The following is a 20,272-nucleotide window of genomic DNA, read 5'->3' as shown; positions in this document are numbered from 1 at the left end:
AGTCAGTAAGACTCGTTTTAAATCATTTTTTTTACAGAAAGACTCATTCTTGCTGGTATAATCTTAATATTTACAACCAGATGAAGGTTTCATTTTTGAAATAATAAATTTTCAGAGTAGTTTTTACAGTTACAAAGTTAAGGCCAGTCTTGGGATGAGGGCAGGTAAAAGGCGAGCAGGACAAAACAGCGCCCATCTAAACAGTGAGGCACAGCAGCAGCAGAACCAATGCCGCATCCAGAGTATCATCACTCATACCAGCCAGAGTGGCATGCAGGCCTAGAGCTGGCACCATGATCAGCTCCTGGGCTGCCTCAGTCCCAGAAGACCCCATTAAGCAGGTGAGATGGGGAGCTCCTGTTAGCAGAGGGACACGTCTACTAATTTCAGCCTATTCTTCCAGACAAAGGGGAGTGGACTGTAGCCTACATTTTGCTGTGGAAACAGTCTCAGTCTTTCATGAGTAGGTGCTTTGTAAAGAAGTGTGAGCTCAGTGGCATTGCATGTGTTGCCAGCGCCTGGGGCAAGGCAGTAATTGTGCCACCTAACCTCATTGTGGATGTTGCGTGGGAGGCAGCAGGTGGACTTCACTCTCTGTATCCCTGTGCCAGCCCCTCCTCACGGTGGTCGTCTACCAGTTTCCGTGTGCAAGCTCCCAGTAGGAGTGATGTCTGGCGCTCTTTGGTGGGCTTGGTGGCGCCCCAGCAGTGCCAGAGCCGCAGCTGCTACCAGTCTAGGAGGAGGGCGGCAGAGAGCAGGCTGAGGCACCATGTACAGCCCTTCCTTGCCTGCCTCTCCTTGACTTGCAGCACGAGGGTGGGCACCAGCAGGTCCAGGGCCAAGCAGACAGCTGTCCTCTCCATGCTCCTGCCATGAGGTGTGCCCAAGGACATCACCCCACTGGGCATCCCTTTGCTGGCCACAAGGAGAAGGATGCACCCCCACAACCCTGAAGGCCCGACCTGGGTGTAGCTCACCTTCCCATGGCTCTGGAAGATGGCAGCCATTCTGCCTCAGCAAGGGAGCCTGTCATTCATGGGGGCATTGCTTTGTGCCCCATCAGAATTCAGCGCTTGGGGCCATCGCCCCCCCCCCCTCACATTGTCATGCTACGCCACTTTGTGAGCTAGGTAGGTAAAGGACCCCTGGACAGTTAAACACGGAAACACTGTTTACCTTCCTACCGCAGTGGTACCTATTTATCTATTTGCACTGGTAGGCTTTCAAATTGCTAGGTTGGCAGGAGCTGGGACAGAGCAATGGGAAATCACCCCATCGCATGGCTTCAATCCACTTACCTTCCGATCGGCAAGCCCAAGAGACTCAGTGGTTTAGACCACAGCAAAGTCAGTGGGATTGGTTTGCCTGCAAACTTTACATTGGTCCTAAATGTATTTCTGTAGTCTTCAAACATTTGAACCAATGTAACCATAAAAGATATTTAAACAGATCTGTCTTATAGATAGGTAACTTTTTGAAGATATGCTTTCTGCAGTAAAACTTGTATCAGCTTTTCTGAAGATACTGTTTCCTCACATTTCTTTAGCTTTCTTCATGTTTCTTCAAATATATAGTGGTACCTTGGTTGTCGAACGGCTTAATTGTTGAACAAATTGACTCCCAAACGCCGCAAACCCGGAAGTGAGTGTTCTGGTTTGTGAACGTTTTTTGGGAGCCAAACATCCGACATGGCTTATGCAGCTTCTGATTGAGTGCAGGAAGCTCCTGCAGCCAATCGGAAGCCACACCTTGGTTTTCGAACTGTTCCGAGAGTCAAACAGACTTCCGGAATGAATTAAGTTCAGCAACCAAGGTACCACTGTATTTCTTTCATCTTTGAAGAAATTTTCTCATTGTAGCTTTTGTTCTCTCATGCAGGATGTTCTTTCTTGCTTGTGAAGGCAACTCATTGGCAAGACCTCACTGTGTGGGTAGGGGAGAACATAAGAGTGCAATCACATTCTCTTCCTCTCTCCTCCAACATTTCTAGTGTTTGGAATCTGAGGCATAACAGCCATTGGTACGACACATATATAAAATGACTTACAAGCTATCTTTTTAGGCGTAGCTTACTTGAGACAGCGTACTCAGCATAAAAACACAATATAACAAATTTACAATAGCAGCACTATTAACAATATCTTAAAACACAGGCCAAATAATTTGCTTTTTCACATTATCATGTGTAAATGTTCTTAGCATGTGCACCAATCCATTGATGAATGTGTGTGCTTGTTTATCTAATAAATAAATATATATTGTGAACCTTTAATGACAGTTTCTAGAGCTGTTTTACAAGCATAATATGAAATGGTGATAAAACGGCCAAGTCAAACAATATTGTATGTGTTAGCACGTCAGCCTAGGCAGGTGTGGTACTGTTGTGGTAGTGCTCAGAGCAAATAGGCTGGTGCATACAGTCAGGTTATTTAAATGTGATGTTCTACATGTTCTTGAGCTGTACTCATTGTTTGTTTCAGACCTTTACTTTGGTCATACTTTGTAAAATGGCTGATCTTAGTGGGGACCATTCACAAAGCAGGGTTGCTTCCACTGGGAGCCAACTTTTATTTCAAACTAGCAGAATGCCCAGCATTGTAGCGTGAAGGGCAAACCTATTTACTACAAGACCCCTAGTTGCTGGCAAACTCATTGCAACACTGGAAACTGTTATAAACTAGATCAGGCTGCTTGTCTCGCTATCTCAGGATTGCCTACTCTGACTGGCAGTGGTTTTCCAGAGTCATATGTAGACGTTTTTCCATCACCATCTGCCTAGTCTCTTTTTTAAAAAAAACAAACAAACCCAAAAACAAGCTGTCTCAGGAATTGAGGCTGGGACCTTCTGCATCCAGAGTGTCCCACATTCTGGACAGGTGTTGATGCATTGCTTGCAAAGTTAAACCTTCCTACCCATTTGGCATGCCAGTTTAGCTTATTTGTGCATTATGAAGAAGCATAGAACCTTTTCAAAGCATGGATCATTGAGGACTTACTCCCTTTGACCCCTAAGGAGCTGTTGGTTTTCTTGAACTAGACGAGTGACTGTAGGGAGCCCTTTTTATTCTTGCACCTACTATTCTAAATGATCATCTCACACAGATTCTCCATTGGACAATTGTGAGACCTTGTCAGTTAAAGTAATTTTAATGTGGGAGAAGCTGCTAAAGGGAAGAGCAGGAATTGAAAGGTGCATACGTTGGGGTGAAAGTACCAGCTGCCAGGAAGCAGGCCCTGAGACGGGAGCCTTGACAGCAGGTGTTAGAGCGTCAAGGTTAGGACTATTTTTAGGGGAAAGTATATAAACATAGGGAGGGACGCGGGTGGCGCTGTGGGTTAAAGCCTCAGCGCCTAGGGCTTGCCGATCGAAAGGTCGGCGGTTCGAATCCCCGCGGCGGGGTGCGCTCCCGTTGCTCGGTCCCAGCGCCTGCCAACCTAGCAGTTCGAAAGCACTCCCGGGTGCAAGTAGATAAATAGGGACCGCTTACTAGCGGGAAGGTAAACGGCGTTTCCGTGTGCGGCTCTGGCTCACCAGAGCAGCGATGTCACGCTGGCCACGTGACCCGGAAGTGTCTCCGGACAGCGCTGGCCCCCGGCCTCTTGAGTGAGATGGGCGCACAACCCTAGAGTCTGGCAAGACTGGCCCGTACGGGCAGGGGTACCTTTACCTTTACGTTAGAATTTTATAGAATGCCCAAACACTGGCATTATATAAACATAGCATGGCATTCTGTTTGTTTTGAAACCGCCTTTGCAAAAGCTATATGTAAAATATAGATTGCAGTTGATGAAGCAAAGCAATATTTAGAGCTTACCACAATAACTCAAATGTATCTGAAATCTTTGTTTTTATACATTGGTTAAAACATAACTGCACTTTTTATCTACAACAAAATGTTTTCTCTAAACACAGGACAAAGAGAAGATGGGATGAGGATGAGAGCCAGTGTGGTGTAGTGGTTAAGAGCGGTTGTCTCATAATCTGGGGAACCGGGTTTGCGTCTCCGCTCCTCCACATGCGGCTGCTGGGTGACCTTGGGCCAGTCACACTTCTCTGAAGTCTCTCAGCCCCACTCACCTCACAGAGTGTTTGTTGTGGGGGAGGAAGGGAAAGGGGAATGTGAGCCGCTTTGAGACTCCTCAAAGGGAGTGAAAGGCGGGATATCAAATCCAAACTCTTCTTCTTCTTCTTCTATAGTTCAAATGACAAAAACTCTAGAACATATTTTATCTGATATATTTTCTGAGAGTCTTAGAAAATGCAGGTTTTTCAACATCCTGAGTTGCAGCATTAGTGTTTTAGAAGGGAGGGTCACATTGTAAGTTCATTAGGTTTTTTTCTAAGGTACTACAGTATAGCTGAATAATCCTGAAGAGTGATGATGGTTTATAAATCAGTTGAATAAAACTGAAGCTACTGATATTTGGTTTCCTCTGGCTCTAGAATTTAGTGTACTTAATTCAGATAGAAACTGCAAACTGCATGGTGTGGCAAAAGTGGATGGTTAGTAGTTTTCTTCCTCGTAATACTAGAATCTGTCCAAGATTCAGGACAGACAATAAGCAGGTAGTTAACACAGTACTTGGTAAGATAAGACTAGACCAGTTCTGTTATATTTAGTAGAACCAGATAATTAACTACTTGACAGTGCATCATTTCTTGATAGAAATGAGACTGTAGATCACCTTCATTTGAAGTCTGCCTGATAATTTCTCTTAAGGCTTTAAATTTACCCATAAAAAGTGTTGTGAAATATTGTCTCAAAATATGGTTAAATAGTAGGGTCAATAACTAAAAGTTATGCATACAGTGGTGCCTCGCAAGACGAAATTAATTCGTTCCGCGAGTTTAGTCGTCTTGCGATTTTTTCCGTCTTGCGAAGCACGGTGTCGGAAAAGTTTTGGAAAAGCTTCAAAAATCACAAAGTCTTCAAAAACCTCAAAAAAGGCTAGCACACCGCGTGCTGTGAGTTGCTCCTCGAAGTCAAGTCGCAACTGTATTAACGGTGTTAAGAAAAAGGAAACAAACTGGCAAGACGTTTCCGTCTTGCGAAGCAAGCCCATAGGGAAAATCGTCTTGCGAAGCAGCTCAAAAAACAAATAACCCTTTCGTCTTGCGAGGCATTCGTCTTGCGAGGTACCACTGTAGTTGGACTTCTGCGTCAAATCATGTTTGCATGTTACACAACCGCTTGTTGCTGTACGACATTGAAACTACTAATTAGACCAGGAGTCAGCAAACTCTTTCAGCAGGGGGCTGTTCCACTGTCCCCCAGACCTTTGGGGGGGGGCGGACTATATGTTGCCATGATTATGACCCACATTTTTGGCAAAAACCCACGTTGACAGTTATTATTTCTCTCGTGAGTGGGGGGTGGGGGGCTAAGGGAAGCGCACCATTTCTGTCAGCCCTTGAGAGTGTGTGCGCATGGGTGGGTGAAGGGAAAAACCATTGGCCAAGCTAAGTCAGGCCAGTGCCGCTCAAGCAAAAACGTTCTTTTCCCTGTGTGAGGGAGGACAAGGCGGTTGCAGCTATTTAACTTTCCATGGCTTGCACTGTGTAGCTAACAAGCGGCCTCCCCAGCAGAACTGCTTCGAAGTGCAGCTGCCCAGGTGCTCCCCGCTTCCTCTGGCTGGGAGCACCGCCGCCACAGACACCAGCGGGCGTCGCTCCTGAGGCGCCTCCGAGCCCCTGCTGTCGCAACTGCCCTTCCTGAGGTCAGTTGCCGGCAGCTCCATGGTGGAAATCCGAACTGTGGCTCTTTTTCCCTCTTCCCCACCCCTACCCCAGAATAAAAGATTGCTGCGCGCACAACGGACGGAGAAGGGGCTTGTCAGAAGCAGCCGCCCGCCTCACTTTTGACTCCCAAGCCTGGCTGAGTCGCAGAAACCATCACGTGTGTGCGCTATGCCGGCTGCCTGGATTCCCGGACCGTCCGCGGCCGGATCTAGAAGGCAATTGGGCCTGATCTGGCCCGTGGACCTTAGTTTGCCGACCCCTGAATTAGACTATCGGGTACGCTTAGCATTCCTTTCAAAATTGGCAAAGCAGACATGGGGAGCAGCTGAAAGGGGAAGGTGTGTTGGGACTTGGTGATCTAGTTTCCTAGATATGGTGAAGTTTAAGGAGGTGGTACTTGCAGTTGTCAAGATCTGTGCAAGAAAAGGTCACAGAGTTGTCATCACTCCATAGCTCATTTGTTGTTACAGTAAATGAAGGGGATGGGAATGGGAACTTTTGATTTTGATAAAGCAGAACTCCTCCCATAGGGCAGGGAAGGGAAAGGGGGTTGGTGAATAGTGTTCTGGCTTATTCATGTTGTGGTTTAGCATGATGGGCAAACTTCATGTATGTGAATAAAGATGGGAAGCATAATAGGCTCAATCAATCCATAGGATCTATTTATTAATTTATTTAACAAAATTTATATACTGCTTGATTATAGAGAAACAGCAACCTCTAAGCTGTTTGCAAAAATACTAAACATTAAATTTCCCATTAAAAACAGTTAGAAGCAGGTATTTAAAAGCATCAATAAGATTATTAAAATGAACAAAAGAGATTAAACACATTTAACTTCTACATGTCTGGATAGGCTTGCCTAAACAAAAATGTTTTAAGCAGGTGCTGAACAGATTACAGCAAAGCTGCCTGCTTGATGTCAATATGAGGGGAGTTCCGAAATGTAATATTATGTAGTACTTTTGAACAGTGGCATAGCAAGGTCAGATGGTACCCGGTGTGGAAAATTTCTTGCCCCCCCCCCCCATTGAAATTCTTAAAAGAAGGAAAAATAAGATACAGTGGAAAGTGTAATTTTCGGGTTTATTTACTTAACATTGTGAGCATAAGCACTTAAAACCGTTTTTTCCTAACTTTGTTCTCTGCAAATTTTGTAATCTCATCATCAATTCCTTTTGCTACTTTGTTTTCAATGACAAGATGGCTAAGCCAGAGAGCTTTGCCGATCTCAACCTGATGCCCTTTCTGATTCTGCTGCCAGTCTTTCTCTTCCTGCCTCTGCTCCCCGAAAACGTTTCCTATGCATCTAGGCCTGTGATATAGCGAAGACCAAAGAAAGAGGGAAAGGGCTGGCCTTCCTGTTAGGCAGGGAGACGAGGCTGCTTCAGGTGCTAAAGTAGGGGGGGCAGAAGAGCAAAAGAGCAAAACCCAGCTGGGAAAAGAGGAATCTGCTTCAGTCTTGCTCTGTCGTAAGGAGCTTCCCAGGACCTTCTGAGAAGAGGCACATCAGATATGGAAGCTAGGAGCTAAATGGCACCTTAAACCTAGGTTATGGGCGCAACAACAGAATGTCTAGGCGTACTTTTTTATAACAAGAATACAAAGCTGAAAATGAATGAACTGCAGCTAAAATCTTATGTTTGTTTTTCACATGCTCTAGTCCTTCCCCTGCCCACCCCACTAATATTCTGAAGAGGGTCTCTTCTCCATTCTTCAGAGAGTGGCTGGAAGTGGGGAGGCAGAAAAAGGTCCTCCTTTCCTTCCACTCTGCAGTTTTAATCTGAAATCTTAGGCGCAGGACTGTGCCCAGAGCTCAGAAACTGCTTGTGCTAATGAAATTCCCTGTTGCAAAATGCGCCTAGAACAATGGGAGTTTCGAACGCTTGCCCCAGACTGGGGACTGCTGCTTGGATTATACTGGTCTGTTGATTTTTTGAAAGGTGTTCTTAAAACATCAGCACCAAATAGAATCTCTGGAGGAAACTGAAATCATTGGGAGATGAGGAAGAAGCAGAGGGGACCAGGGAGGCTGTTGGGGCTCAAGACCAGAGAGGAGGGGGAGCAGGAGCCGGAGGCCAGGGGGGCAGGGAGGGTCTTGGCCAGAGCCATCACAGGTTGCCTGGGGAAGGAGTGGCAGGCTCTGAGCAGCCTCAGTTTCCCCCACCTGTGAAAGTGGACCAGCTGGGCACCTGGCTGTCGTGTTCACCCCCGCTGCAAACAAAAAGGCAGCACCAAAGGGAGGACAGTATTGTGACTTTATTGCATTGTATAATTTTTTAAAAAATGAATTTGTCATTGTCTTATTTATGTTTATATGATGCTGTGTTTTATGTTAGAGATTGCAATAATGCTGTTTGTGATTATTGTGAAACACTTTGAGCTCAACATTTGTTTTTGGACAAGCGAAATACAAATATTAAATCAAATCAAACCCTGCTTTTCTTCCTAAGTTGCCTTTTACTTTGTATTTCTTTATTCAGCCTTTTTTTTTTAAGGTGCAGAGGGTGACAGTGGACTACAGCAGCCCTGCCTTGTAGTCTGCTTTCTATACTGCACAGTGGGCAGCCTGAGGGAGTAACATAAAACAACGCTGTTGGGTAGACCAGTGTTTCCCAACCACTGTTCCGCGGCACACTAGTGTGCCACGAGATGTTGCCTGGTGTGCCGCGGGAAAAATTAAAAAATTGAAAGATTTTTTTTTAAAAGTCAAATTTTCGATTGGGGCGCCGTCACTAGATGACCCCTGGGGTTCCCTCCCTCCCTCCCGCTCTGCGCCTCCCTCCTCCTCCTCCTCCTCCGGGGAGGCCCTTCCTGGCTCTCGGCCAAGGCTTGGCGGCTGCCACTCACTCACTTGCTCGCCCACCCGTCCCTCCATCCCTGCACCCGGCTTCTCCCCCTCCGTCCCCGGCGCGGGGGCTGCCGGGATCCGTAGTCCCCTCGCCCTTAGGCTCCGCGCCCGCGCGGGGTGCGCGAACTACGTTTCCCAGCGTGGCCTGGCGGGCCGGGCGTTTTGTTTGAAGCGCTCTTCTCCCGGCCATGGAATGAGCGCGGCGGCGGCGGCCGGGCGGGCAGGGGCTCTTCCGCGCAGACCCCGCGCAGCCTGCCTGCGCCCCCCCGGAGATCGGGCGGCAGGATGGAGCCCGGGGATCCCCGCGGAGGCGGAGCGGCGGAGGCGGAGGCTGCCCCCCAGGTAGGGCTGCGTCGGGGTTTTTTTATTTTTGCAATGCTGCATCCGCGCCGGAGGGGACGCATCGGACTGCGGGGAGACCCCTTGGCGGGCGTGCAAGGCAATGCATGCGTGCAGGCGTTGCATGGAGTGCAGTGCAATGCAATGGCAACGCGGCGCCCTGCATGCATGCATGCAACTTCCACCGGCGCTCCGGACTTGGCAGGTGAGGGGGGTCCCCAGTGGGCGGCAGAGAGAGCCGGGAGGGCGAAGGGGAGCCGGGGGGGAGCAGCGCTGCTCCCCGAGCCGAGCCCGGGGGAAAACTTCGGCGTCGTTGCGCCGGGTGTTGGAAGCGGAGGCTGGCGGGGGCCCCTCACCTGCAAAACCTGGTCGCCTCTCATATATTTCGTGCATTGCATTCATCGCCCGCTTTCTCCTCCAAGGAGCTCCCGGGGGCGCGCGTGGTTCTCCCCGTGTTATCCTCGCAACAACAGCCCTGCGAGGTGGGTCAGGCGAGTGGCCCAAGGGAGCACCCAGGGATTGTCCTGGCCAGGTGGGGTGATTTGAACCCTGCTCTCTGCCCGGTCTTCGTCCTCATTTAGCCCCCACATGTGCATGACTGTGCATGACTGAGGTTTTCCCCCCTCGTCTTGGCTATGGTGTGAGTCTGTGCTGTTAATTAATGGGGTTCTGCTTTCGGAGAAGATGAGCCAGCCCTCAAGGAGGTGATTATGTAATTTGCTAGCAATTCATGTCCCTCCCGGCGTGACGCTGCGCGCTGACGTCACGGGGCTGTAATGGTGGTGTGCCTCGAGATTTTTTTCATGAAACAAGTGTGCCTTTGCCCAAAAAAGGTTGGGAAACACTGGTGTAGACCACTTGTAATTTTATGCTCTATTGCGGTTTGGAGGAGGATTGTGGCTCAGAAGGGTTTACAACAGCCACTCTCACTTTGCCCCAAGGCAGCTCGGTGCATGTGGCTGAGAGGTGGGCTGGCGGCAGGGGGCTCACAGCAACCCTGCAGTGCAGGCCACACTTTCTCCCCACAGGAGAGCTCTTTTCATAGCTCTGTAACTGGAATTCCATGCAGGGAAGGCATGCCTCTGAGCATATACAGACCCCAACACCCCATTGGGGTTGGGGGGGAGTGAGTGAAAAAGTTGCCTCTGCTGCCTTCGGTCCGCCCATCCTTTCTGCCTCGCTTAACTTTGCTGGTATGCCTCCCCCACTCCCCGCCCAGAGCCAAACTTCAAAGGCCCTAAGGAGGCCTAAGGAGGCAGGGCTGCTGGGAGTAACCATCTGTCTCTCAAAGGGTGATGGGGGCTCCTCTCACCATGAACCCCAAGAAGAAAAAGGGCAGAGCGCCTTCTTTGATGCTTGCATGGCGTGTGACTTCTTTCTAAAAGCCCCTTTTCACATGACACTGTGCCAGGATTGGGGCCTCTCGCCCCACTTCTCTCTTTTCTGGGGACAGGACTCCTTGCTGCTAGGCAGGCGAAAGGGGAGAATTGCAAAGAAACTAAAACAAATGCCTAGAGAGGCTTGTGCTAGAAGGAAATGAAGGAGAAGGACCCCGGGGGGGGGGGGACGGCGAGAGAGAGAGAAGCTTCGTTTTGAAACGCACCATTTGTTTAAGGGGCATTTTTAAAAAGAAAGAAAGTTGTTTAAACACTAAGAAATGGGATGATAAGCTCTGGGGTTTGTGCCTCTATATGGATTCCAAGATACCTGATTGTTGGATTTCAGAGGAATCCCTCATCTGGATCTTGTGTAGAAATGAATTTTCTTCACCGGAAGAACGAGTTTCAAAGTTTTACTGCAGAACCGTCTTAAATACTAGTTACAATAAGATAAAGTAACACAATGCAAACAGTTATACCTGAATCCACCATGGGGGTAATGGACCCCTCGAGGCTTCTCCCCAGCCCGCCATTTCCACGCCTGGAAAACCAGGGAATCTGCTGAATGCCTTCCCGGTCCAAGGTGACACGCGCAGAGCCGGGCTCCCTGAGGAGGAGGAGGCAGAGGCTGGGCTCCAGGGTCAGTGTCCTGGAGGTTCGGGCTCGCGCTGACCTCTCCCCAGCCTCCACCCCCACCCTGCCCCGCTTCTCCTTTCCCGCCAGGGCAACCAGCAGCGGGGGCAGAAGGAGCGTGCCAACGTTGTTTGCCCAAAGCCGCTGCTTTCTTTCGGGGACCGGGAGCAGGTGCGTTCAGCCGTCACCCCCCTCAAGATGGCACCCGGCCCGGCCCACCCCCCTTTCTCCACCACTCATTTTGAAGGTTAATACCATTGTCCATTACCTGGACCAAAAACCTTTGAAATTTATTTTTTCAATATTTTTGGCAGTTTACATATGCTTATTCCAGTGCAAAGACTCTCAACAGAACTGAAATGAGTTCAATATCTTGGTTCTGCATTATGGTAATACTTTTTGAGGGATGGCATGGGGAGTGGGGTGGTAAGAGTCTTGCTGAATATATAGTTTCAGGATTACAAATCTTGTGTTCTGGGGGCATTTAATAGGATAGAAGTAAATGTGAAAGTCACTAAACCTGACCTAGAGGAAATATTATAGTGTGGGCTTCCTTTTCTTTTTTTGAGAGAGAGAATCACTACTTTTCCATTGTTTGGTATCTCAGTAAGATGGTTAAATGCATCCTCTTCTAATGATAATTTTGGATATGTGATGCTGAGCATCTAATTACTCCCACTTAATGTGTTATAGGAAATGCTTTTTTGACACCCTTGAGTCTTCCAGATTGAAATTCAGATCGGTTGTACTGTGCCCATAAAAATGGGGCACCTAAGATGTGAATGTGCTGGATTTTTACTTTCATCAGCCCTTTCTGGTTCTAACAATTATTATTTTGTATTTCATTTGCAGGCAGGCAGAAGTCCTGAAGGCTGACATGACGGGTAATGAGCTTTGTTTTTCATTCCAAATCAGCCAGAAACTTGGGTGGTCTGCTTTCCACAATTGCTACCTCTGGATGTGAATGGGACCCGTTCCAGAGCCCTGTTCGCATCCTGAAGCGAACGCAACCCGCGTCTGCGTGGGTCGCAATTTGCTGCTTCTGCGCATGCGTGTGATGTCATTTTGAGCGTCTGCGCATGCGCAAGCAGCGAAACCCGGAAGTAACACATTCCATTACTTCCGGGTCACTGCAGAGCGCAACCTGAAAATGCTCAACCCGAAGCTACTTCAACCCGAGGTATGACTGTAAAATACATGAACTAGGATCAGTAAACTGTGTTTTTCCTTTTAATGTGTGCCCTCTACTTCTGACAATGCTTCTGACAACTTTGATATCTGCCCCCTTTTCTGCACCCAAAACACAAGAGATGTACTAGCATAACTCGCAAAATGGTGTTCGAGAAATTCAGAGCTAGGATAATGTGCCATCATTATTGCAGAGTAAGCAATTTAATACACTGGCAAATTAATACACTTTCCACATTTCCTTCACCCTGAGAAGTTTCAGACCAAAACCTTGCATTACAGGGTGTTTTCAGCTGCAGCCTTTGCTGATGTAGAAAGGAAAGTGTTGTATCTCGGTGAATCCTCTTTTGAGGAAATGGCAAGGAAAATGCAGTTGTTGTGCTATCATAATAAAACCTTGATCTTCTTACTACTCAGATTCAAAGCTGGGTCCAGCTGAGGCCTGGACATCCAGACAGGCTTTGCAGGACTTATACCAGAAAATGCTGGTAACAGATTTGGAGTATGCATTGGACAAAAAAGTGGAACAAGATCTGTAAGTATCTTGAACTTGGGCATGTACTGTTTGTCAAAGAGATCCCTGAAGTTTTGGGCAGAATTAATGGCATATTCAGAAGATATTCTTTTATCTTTGAGTATGTCAGCTTAAAAAGTTTAACTGCTCTCAACAGAACTTTCAAGGTATCACTTGGGAAATTATTTTGAAAAGGTGAAGTTTGACTGGAAATGTGGTTTGACATAAACCATAAATAATTCAGTGATTATTTTATTTCATTCTTTATATTACATGTGGCTGGGAGTAACATGGGACAAATGTGTAATATAGTATTGAGCTAAAAGTATGTATTGTTATTTGGATGAACTGTTCACATGTGAAGCTGTTTTATTGAATAGGAGGCAGGGTTGTAAAGAGTGAGGCCTGCAGAGTGTCCCACATTGGACACTAAACTTCTCTTTCTTCCTATAGGTGGAATCATGCCTTTAAGAATCAGATCACAACTCTACAGGGTCAAGCAAAAAACCGATCAAATCCAAATCGGAGTGAAGTTCAGGCTAACCTCTCTCTGTTCTTAGAGGCAGCTAGTGGCTTCTACACACAGGTGAGTTGAGGGATTGCACTATGAGCATGGGGCATGGAAATGGCATAACTTCCATGGCACCAAATAGGTTTTGTATGTTTTTTTGCCCCCGCAAATTTGCCCCCGCAAGATGTGGTAAAGACTACCAACCTAAACACCCTTAAAAGGGGAATAGACAAATTGACCAAGCTGTCAGTTGGTGCTTAGTCATGGTTGTTGTATGTGACCCCACAGTTTCAGAGGCATCCATCTTAAAATTCAGTTGCTGTGGAACAGCAGTGGGAGAGGGCTGCTTGGGTCTTCCCATAGGCACCTGGCTAGCTGCTGCAAAACAGGATGCTGGCCTTTGGTCCAATCCAGAAGCACTTGCCTTTCGTTCTTACATGCATGTATTCCATTTTGCTTTTGCAATAACTCTCTTTAATAGAAACATTAGGTACCCTATGGACATAACTGATACTGAGTTAGACTATTGGTCTGCCTTGTTTGACATTGTCTCCTCATAACTGCTTGCAGCTCTTCAAGGTCTGCCTCAGCCCTGCAGTCAGAGAGTCATTTAACTGGAAATGCCATGAATTGAATCAGACCTTCTGCATTCAAAGCATGTGTTTGGCCACTGACGTAAGGCCTTTCCCCTAATATTAGCTGAGGAGAGGTGAAATGAGTTTAGAATGATACAACATGACCTCTGTGTCCTTTAGATTTTCATGAACTTCTAAATCTTATATAGAAGTGAAGGTGGGCTTAAGGATAACACTCAAAGTTGACCAATTCCTTCAGGCTTTTCTATCTGGTTGCTAGTTTTGCTATAACTATTAAAATTGATTTGTTTCTAATTTTAGCTACTGCAGGAGCTGTGCACAGTGTTTAATGTAGATTTGCCCTGTCGTGTGAAGTCCTCCCAACTGGGAATTATCAGCAATAAACAGACGCACACCAGCGCCATTGTGAAGCCACAATCTAGCTCCTGCTCATATATATGCCAGCACTGCCTTGTCCACCTTGGAGACATTGGTGAGTACCATGAACACGGACAGTAGAATCTGCAGGAGGAAGGTATACATAAGCTGTGCAGTGACAGTGGAAAATAGAGTTTATGTCAAGTATTAATAGCAATATGTAATTGTAAGGAGAGAATAGGAGCACCTGCCAGGTTGGAGTAAACCAAGGCTCCTTGTCCAGCACTATGTAGAATAATTGTCCACAAAACCTATTTATTTTAGAAAGGGTGGGGTGTAGCACATTGACTAGTAGTGTAGAATGTTCTGTTTCAGCAATTCTTCTTGATTTTTCAGCTCGCTACAGAAATCAGACCAGCCAGGCTGAGTCCTACTACAGGCATGCAGCTCAGCTTGTCCCATCCAATGGTGAGTTTATGGAATGCAGTCTGTGTGGGTGAGCTTGCCAATTCTTGATCAGTTGTTTGCAGCATAATCCCACTGGTTCTGTGGAGCTTCGTTTCCATCTTCATACTCTACTTCAACACTGAACTCCATGGAAGAAGGGTGTCCATATACCACATTAATTCTATGGGATTGGCAGTAGATAATAGAGCTAAAATGTTCATATCTCATATCAACTGGATATTTATTTCATTATCATTCTTTTAATTTTTCTCCAGAGGGATCTCCATAGTGGCTTCCATTAAATAGTTTAATTGTATTTTATTATCTATTAAAAGGGACGCGGGTGGCGCTGTGGGTAAAACCTCAGTGCCTAGGGCTTGCCAATCGCATGGTCGGTGGTTCGAATCCCCGCGGCGGGGTGAGCTCCCGTCTTTCGGTCCCAGCTCCTGCCCACCTAGCAGTTCGAAAGCACCCCTAAAGTGCAAGTAGATAAATAGGTACCGCTTTATAGCGGGAAGGTAAACGGCGTTTCCGTGTGCTGCGCTGGTGCTGGATTGCCAGAGCAGCTTCGTCACACTGGCCACGTGACCCAGAAGTGTCTGCGGACAGCGCTGGCCCCCAGCCTCCTAAGTGAGATGGGCGCACAACCCTAGAGTCGGACACGACTGGCCCGTACGGGCAGGGGTACCTTTACCTTTACCTATCTATTAAAACCACCTACATATTTCCTCCCTCTTCAGGAAAGCTCTGCCATTCCATTGATTCCAAACATGTCCAGTCCCCTGCTCAGGCTCTTCCTTTCTGTTCCTCCACCCCCTAAGTGAACCCTTTCTTGAATCAGGAAAAAACTTGCATTGCAGCTGGAGATGTGTCCCGTGGCACAACCTGCTATCTACATGTCCCTTTGCTTCAGTAAGTTATAACAGGAATGTTAGCAAGCCAGTTTTTGAAGCAATCCTCATTACTACATTAGGACTGACCTGCTTATTATTGACCATGGTCAAAAACTGTTACTCCAATAGTAGCTGCTGCCTAGAATATGGTAAAATAACTGGGTTGTACTTACAGAGTGAGTCCTTTACTTTATCAGAAACTTTTCTTCCCTTTTAAAAAAAACTTTAGGTCAGCCTTACAATCAGCTGGCTATTTTAGCATCCTCCAAAGGAGATCACCTGACCACAATTTTCTACTACTGCAGAAGCATTGCTGTGAAGTTCCCTTTCCCAGCTGCCTCTACTAACCTACAAAAAGCACTTTCTAAAGCACTGGAAAGGTAAGGCTAATATTTTCTAGGTAGTGAGATATCATTTATAAGCTTCAGGCTATTGCTACAATATAAATCTTTTCTCCAAGATGCTGCAATACTTATATATGTGTCTTTTATAAGTAGTTCTCAAAGAACATCAAGTTACAAGTAAGTAATTTCTTTTCCTCTGTGCCTCCTACAGGTTAATAGTAGCAACAAAACATTTATTCTGCCCCTGTGATTGTAAATTTGATATGACAGTGCCATTGAATTTTCACACAAATTAGTTACAGACAGGGCAAGGTTTTGATATGTCAGTATACTTACGTTTTTGCAAAATGGGCTACAAGTATTTGCCTGAACACACAGTGGTTAAAAATAGAGGTGCAGGAGTGCATACAAGCTCTGCTGCCAGTGTCCCCACCCCAGACTCCTCTCAAACTTGTCAGAGTTCTTTATTATGTGACTGAAACCACCTTGGTTGTGCTGGCCAGTGATCTCCCATGGGCTAGGGACAGAGGTGAAAGCTGTTCCCTGGTTCTGGATTTCTCAACAGCTTTTGATACCAACATAGACCTCCTAAAAAACCTCAACAACTTTGAATCCCTAAAAAAACAACACTCAGCCACTTTGGTAGATCACTGCCAGTTTTTTAATAGTGGGAGTAGATCTCAGCCTCTTGAAAGTTGGACATGTCTGATCTATATGAAGCCGCTGGAGAGATAATCAGGGAGTTTGGGCTGGGTGCTCACCAGTACGCAGATGAATCCCTGCTGTATCTCTCGTTTAAATTGGAACCAGTGAAGGTTAAGAACATCCTGTGTGAGTGTCTGGGAGGTGGTTGGAGGATGGGTGGTGGTTAACTGAGGTTGAATCCCGACAAGACAGAAGTACTGTTTCCGGGGGTCAGGTGTGGAGGACTCCCCGGTCCTGAATGGGGGTCACTGTGTCCTTGAAGGACCAGGTCCATAGTCTGGGGGTCATTTTGGACTTGCAGCTGTCCTTGGACAGCAGGTTAATTTTGTGTCTAGGGTGGCTGTCTACCAGCTCCATCTGGTACGCCAGCTGAGACCCTGCTTGCCTGTGCTTTGTCTCTCCAGAGTGGTATATGCTCTGGTTATCTCCTGCTTGGACTACTGCAGTGCACTCTGTGTGGGGCTACCTTTGAAGGTGACTCAGAAACTACAACTAATCCAGAATGCAGCAGCTGGACTGGTGACTGGGAGCTTGCTTTTCACCTTCCTAACTCCATTGCTGAAGCCACTTTGCTATTTTATTCTACAGCAACCACTTTCTCCCCCGTGTCCATCCTTCCTCTCCTTTCTTTTGTGCAATTCCATTGTGCACAAACCACCCCCATAGTAACTTCCTGCATCTTTCTCCCCCATACACAATGCAACCACTAAGCACCATTTTCACCTTCCACCAAGTTATGAAGCCACCACCCCATCCTGTTCTTCAGGCCCTTTCATGCCCCTGCTTTCATCTTCAGCCCCATGCCCATTCCCCCTACTCATTTTTTTCAAGCCCCCTTTGTACCCTCTTTGTACCCTCTTGAGAGCCAATGTGGTGTAGTGGTTAAGAGCAGTAGTCTCCTAATCTGGGGAACCAGGTTTGTGTCTCCGCTCCTCCACTTGCAGCTGCTGGGTGACCTTGGGCCAGTCACACTTCCTTGAAGTCTCTCAGCCCCACTCACCTCACAGGGTGTTTGTTGTGGGGGAGGAAGGGAAAGGAGAATGTCAGCCGCTTTGAGACTCCTGAAGGGGAGTGAAAGGCGGGATATCAAATCCAAACTTCTTCTTCTTCTCTTCTTTCTCACATTTTTCCTCCACACTCCTTTTTTCAAGTCTTCCTTACAGAGATCACCCCATTTTTTTGTCTTCTCCCTCATATTGTGCTGCCCCCCCGTGTGTGCACGCACACACACACACACACACACACACACACACACCACAATCACTTTCACCCTCTTCTATTTCTTCCTTCCTCCTTTCTTAACTGTCCCTGGCACCCCCATTTCCATACTTCTTCCTGTTCCCTTCTGTGCAGCCTCCTTCATGCATGCACACAATACTGGCATATGTCACTGTATCCTTAAGATTAATAGAATATTAGCTTGTTCATTTAGAGAAGGTTAAGTGCAGCTGATGTTGGCATTCATCTGTCTTGAGGGACACTTCCAGGAGTGAAGTCAAACTGCTTCCAGGGGTGAAGTCAAACAGCGTCTTTTGTAGCTGCGGAGACCAGTAACTTGCGGAGACCAGAGCCAGTGTGGTGTAGTGGTTAAGAGCGGTGGACTCGTAATCTGGGGAACCGGGTTTGCGTCTCCGCTCCTCCACATGCAGCTGCTGGGTGACCTTGGGCCAGTCACACTTCTCTGAAGTCTCTCAGCCCCACTCACCTCACAGAGTGTTTGTTGTGGGGGAGGAAGGGAAAGGAGATTGTTAGCCGCTTTGAGACTCCTTCGGGGAGTGATAAAGCGGGATATCAAATCCAAACTCTTCTTCTTCTTCCTCTTCTTGTAACTGCTGGCTCCCACATTGTTTTTGGTGTGTTAGCAGCACCAAAGTGACCTCTTTGGGGCACAAGCTATGTCTTCTAAATTACTTCATTGAATCTGGAACTTCATGTATGAAGACATCACATGATACCAGGAGTGAAAAATGTGTGGGAAGGTACTATGGAATATTTGGGTGGATGGGTATATCCTCACAGCTCCTTCATTCCCCTCCCATATTCTCAGGGTCTTGCTTTATCCAAACCTCTGCTGCCATTTTAAAACCTGCCTTATCTTTTGCTTCCCCTCCGCTATCCTGACTTCATGCAAGTCCAGGATTGGGATGTAACACTCCAAATCCTCCAAAGGGGATGGCACAATGACAGCTTTATATTTTTATGTCTATAGGAAGATTGGTAAATGAACAAACTTGTCCAAATGAATATTTTTCCACCTACTTACTTGCATTTCCAAGTGGTGTACATAAAAACAATCCACAGAAAATGGAACAAACAACAACAATTTTATTATTTATACCCTGCCCATCTGGCTGGGTTTCCCCAGCCACACTGGGCGGCTTACAGTAAACCAAATGCTACCTTAAAATGCCTGCTGGAGTGGTTAATTCCCAACAGTGAAGTGTTTTCTGCTGGATGGAGGCAACTTTTATTATTACTGCTTCTGGATTGTTGTCTGGAGAACACAACATGCCCTCAGGTTACACAGAGTGGCTGTCTGTGGTCTACACAAATGATTGAATTCTTTTAATTTGAGAGTTTCTAAATGTTAATACTGCTTTTTATCTTCAGTGCAGTTGTCTTGGGAAAAACTATCAATCACAGCTACAGCCTCTCCTGTTTCAAAGACGTCAACTTTCTTAAAAGAGGGTGCTAGTCAGCAGTATGCATTTGTTTTTGTGCCAGGGTTAGCTTTACAAAGACTAAAATACGTGTGTTTTTTATCTCCTTAATTGCAGTCGTGATGAGGTGAAGACTCAATGGGGAGTGCCTGATTTCATTAAGGCATTTATAAAATTCCATGGCCATGTGTATCTGAGTAAGAACTTGGAGAAATTGAACCCTCTCCGTGAGAAATTAGAGGAGCAGTTCAAGGTTGGTTTCACAAGATGCGCCCTGCTTTTCATGCTGAATCATAGAACTGTACAGTTGGCAGGAACCATGAGGGTCATCAAGCACAGTCCCCTGCAATGCAGGAATCTTTGGCCCAAGGTGGGGCTTGAACCCACAACCCAGAGATTAAGAGTCTCATGCTCCACCAACTGAGCCATCCAGCAGCTTGTGTGGGGACTGGTACTTTGTTCCCTTTCTCTGAAGGAACACAGATACTCCTTTTATTTATTGCCCACCCCATGCTTCTTAAAAATCTGGTGAGAATGCATTGATCCATGTTCTTTTGTGACTGAAATAAGATTAATAAGGGCTTGAACCATGAGCCTTGTGGAGTGTCCCACTTATAGACTCTGCCAACAGACATCTATCAGTAGTAAGAAATCATAAGTGAAAGACTAATTCTTTCTTGTATTTTTTTCCTCCCATTGGCTGATTGAACTGAAATTGTACTCCTCCTCCTGATTTTGGGTCTGGCCTACTGGTTCTTTCTTCTTAGCTTTTTATTAGTGTTAAAAGTGCTTAGGGTTCTGTTTTGTTGTGGTAGCGCACGTTGCCTTGAATACAGGTTTCTTGTAGAAAGACTATTATTAAACTTCAATAACAATAATTATAAATATCAAGCACACAAGCCCAAGGGAAAAAATGCTTTTGTATTCAAAATTGAAGTGCATGCAGGAGTACTAGGTCACACATTGAGACTTTGTGCTAAGGTTTATGATGGTTGCCCCTATGTAGCTTGGAAGGCGAGTGAAGTACAGATCGAAGAGGATAACAAAATGCCATTTCCACATGTTGAATTCATGGTCTAAGTGCATTAATGCAGCAGCAGTGCTTTGTCCAGCCT

General features: G+C 46.5%; 1 protein-coding gene across 3 annotated transcripts in view; it reads left to right on the top strand.

Annotated features, from left to right (window-relative positions):
• SMG7 (SMG7 nonsense mediated mRNA decay factor) overlaps positions 1-20,272 on the top strand; it is a 67,785-nt gene that overhangs the window by 8,454 nt on the left and 39,059 nt on the right. For all 3 annotated transcript variants that reach the window (XM_028732217.2, XM_028732219.2, XM_028732218.2), the window contains exons 2-8: positions 11,795-11,826; positions 12,548-12,665; positions 13,098-13,230; positions 14,052-14,223; positions 14,505-14,576; positions 15,678-15,828; positions 19,275-19,410. In XM_028732217.2, the coding sequence (XP_028588050.2) occupies positions 11,795-11,826; positions 12,548-12,665; positions 13,098-13,230; positions 14,052-14,223; positions 14,505-14,576; positions 15,678-15,828; positions 19,275-19,410 (814 nt within the window). The remainder of the gene's footprint in view (positions 1-11,794; positions 11,827-12,547; positions 12,666-13,097; positions 13,231-14,051; positions 14,224-14,504; positions 14,577-15,677; positions 15,829-19,274; positions 19,411-20,272) is intronic.

This window comes from Podarcis muralis, chromosome 5 (genome assembly GCF_964188315.1).
Source record: "Podarcis muralis chromosome 5, rPodMur119.hap1.1, whole genome shotgun sequence".
NCBI classification, from domain to species: domain Eukaryota; kingdom Metazoa; phylum Chordata; class Lepidosauria; order Squamata; family Lacertidae; genus Podarcis; species Podarcis muralis.
Note: the sequence above shows the minus strand (reverse complement) of the source record. Positions and strands in the feature narration are given on the sequence as shown.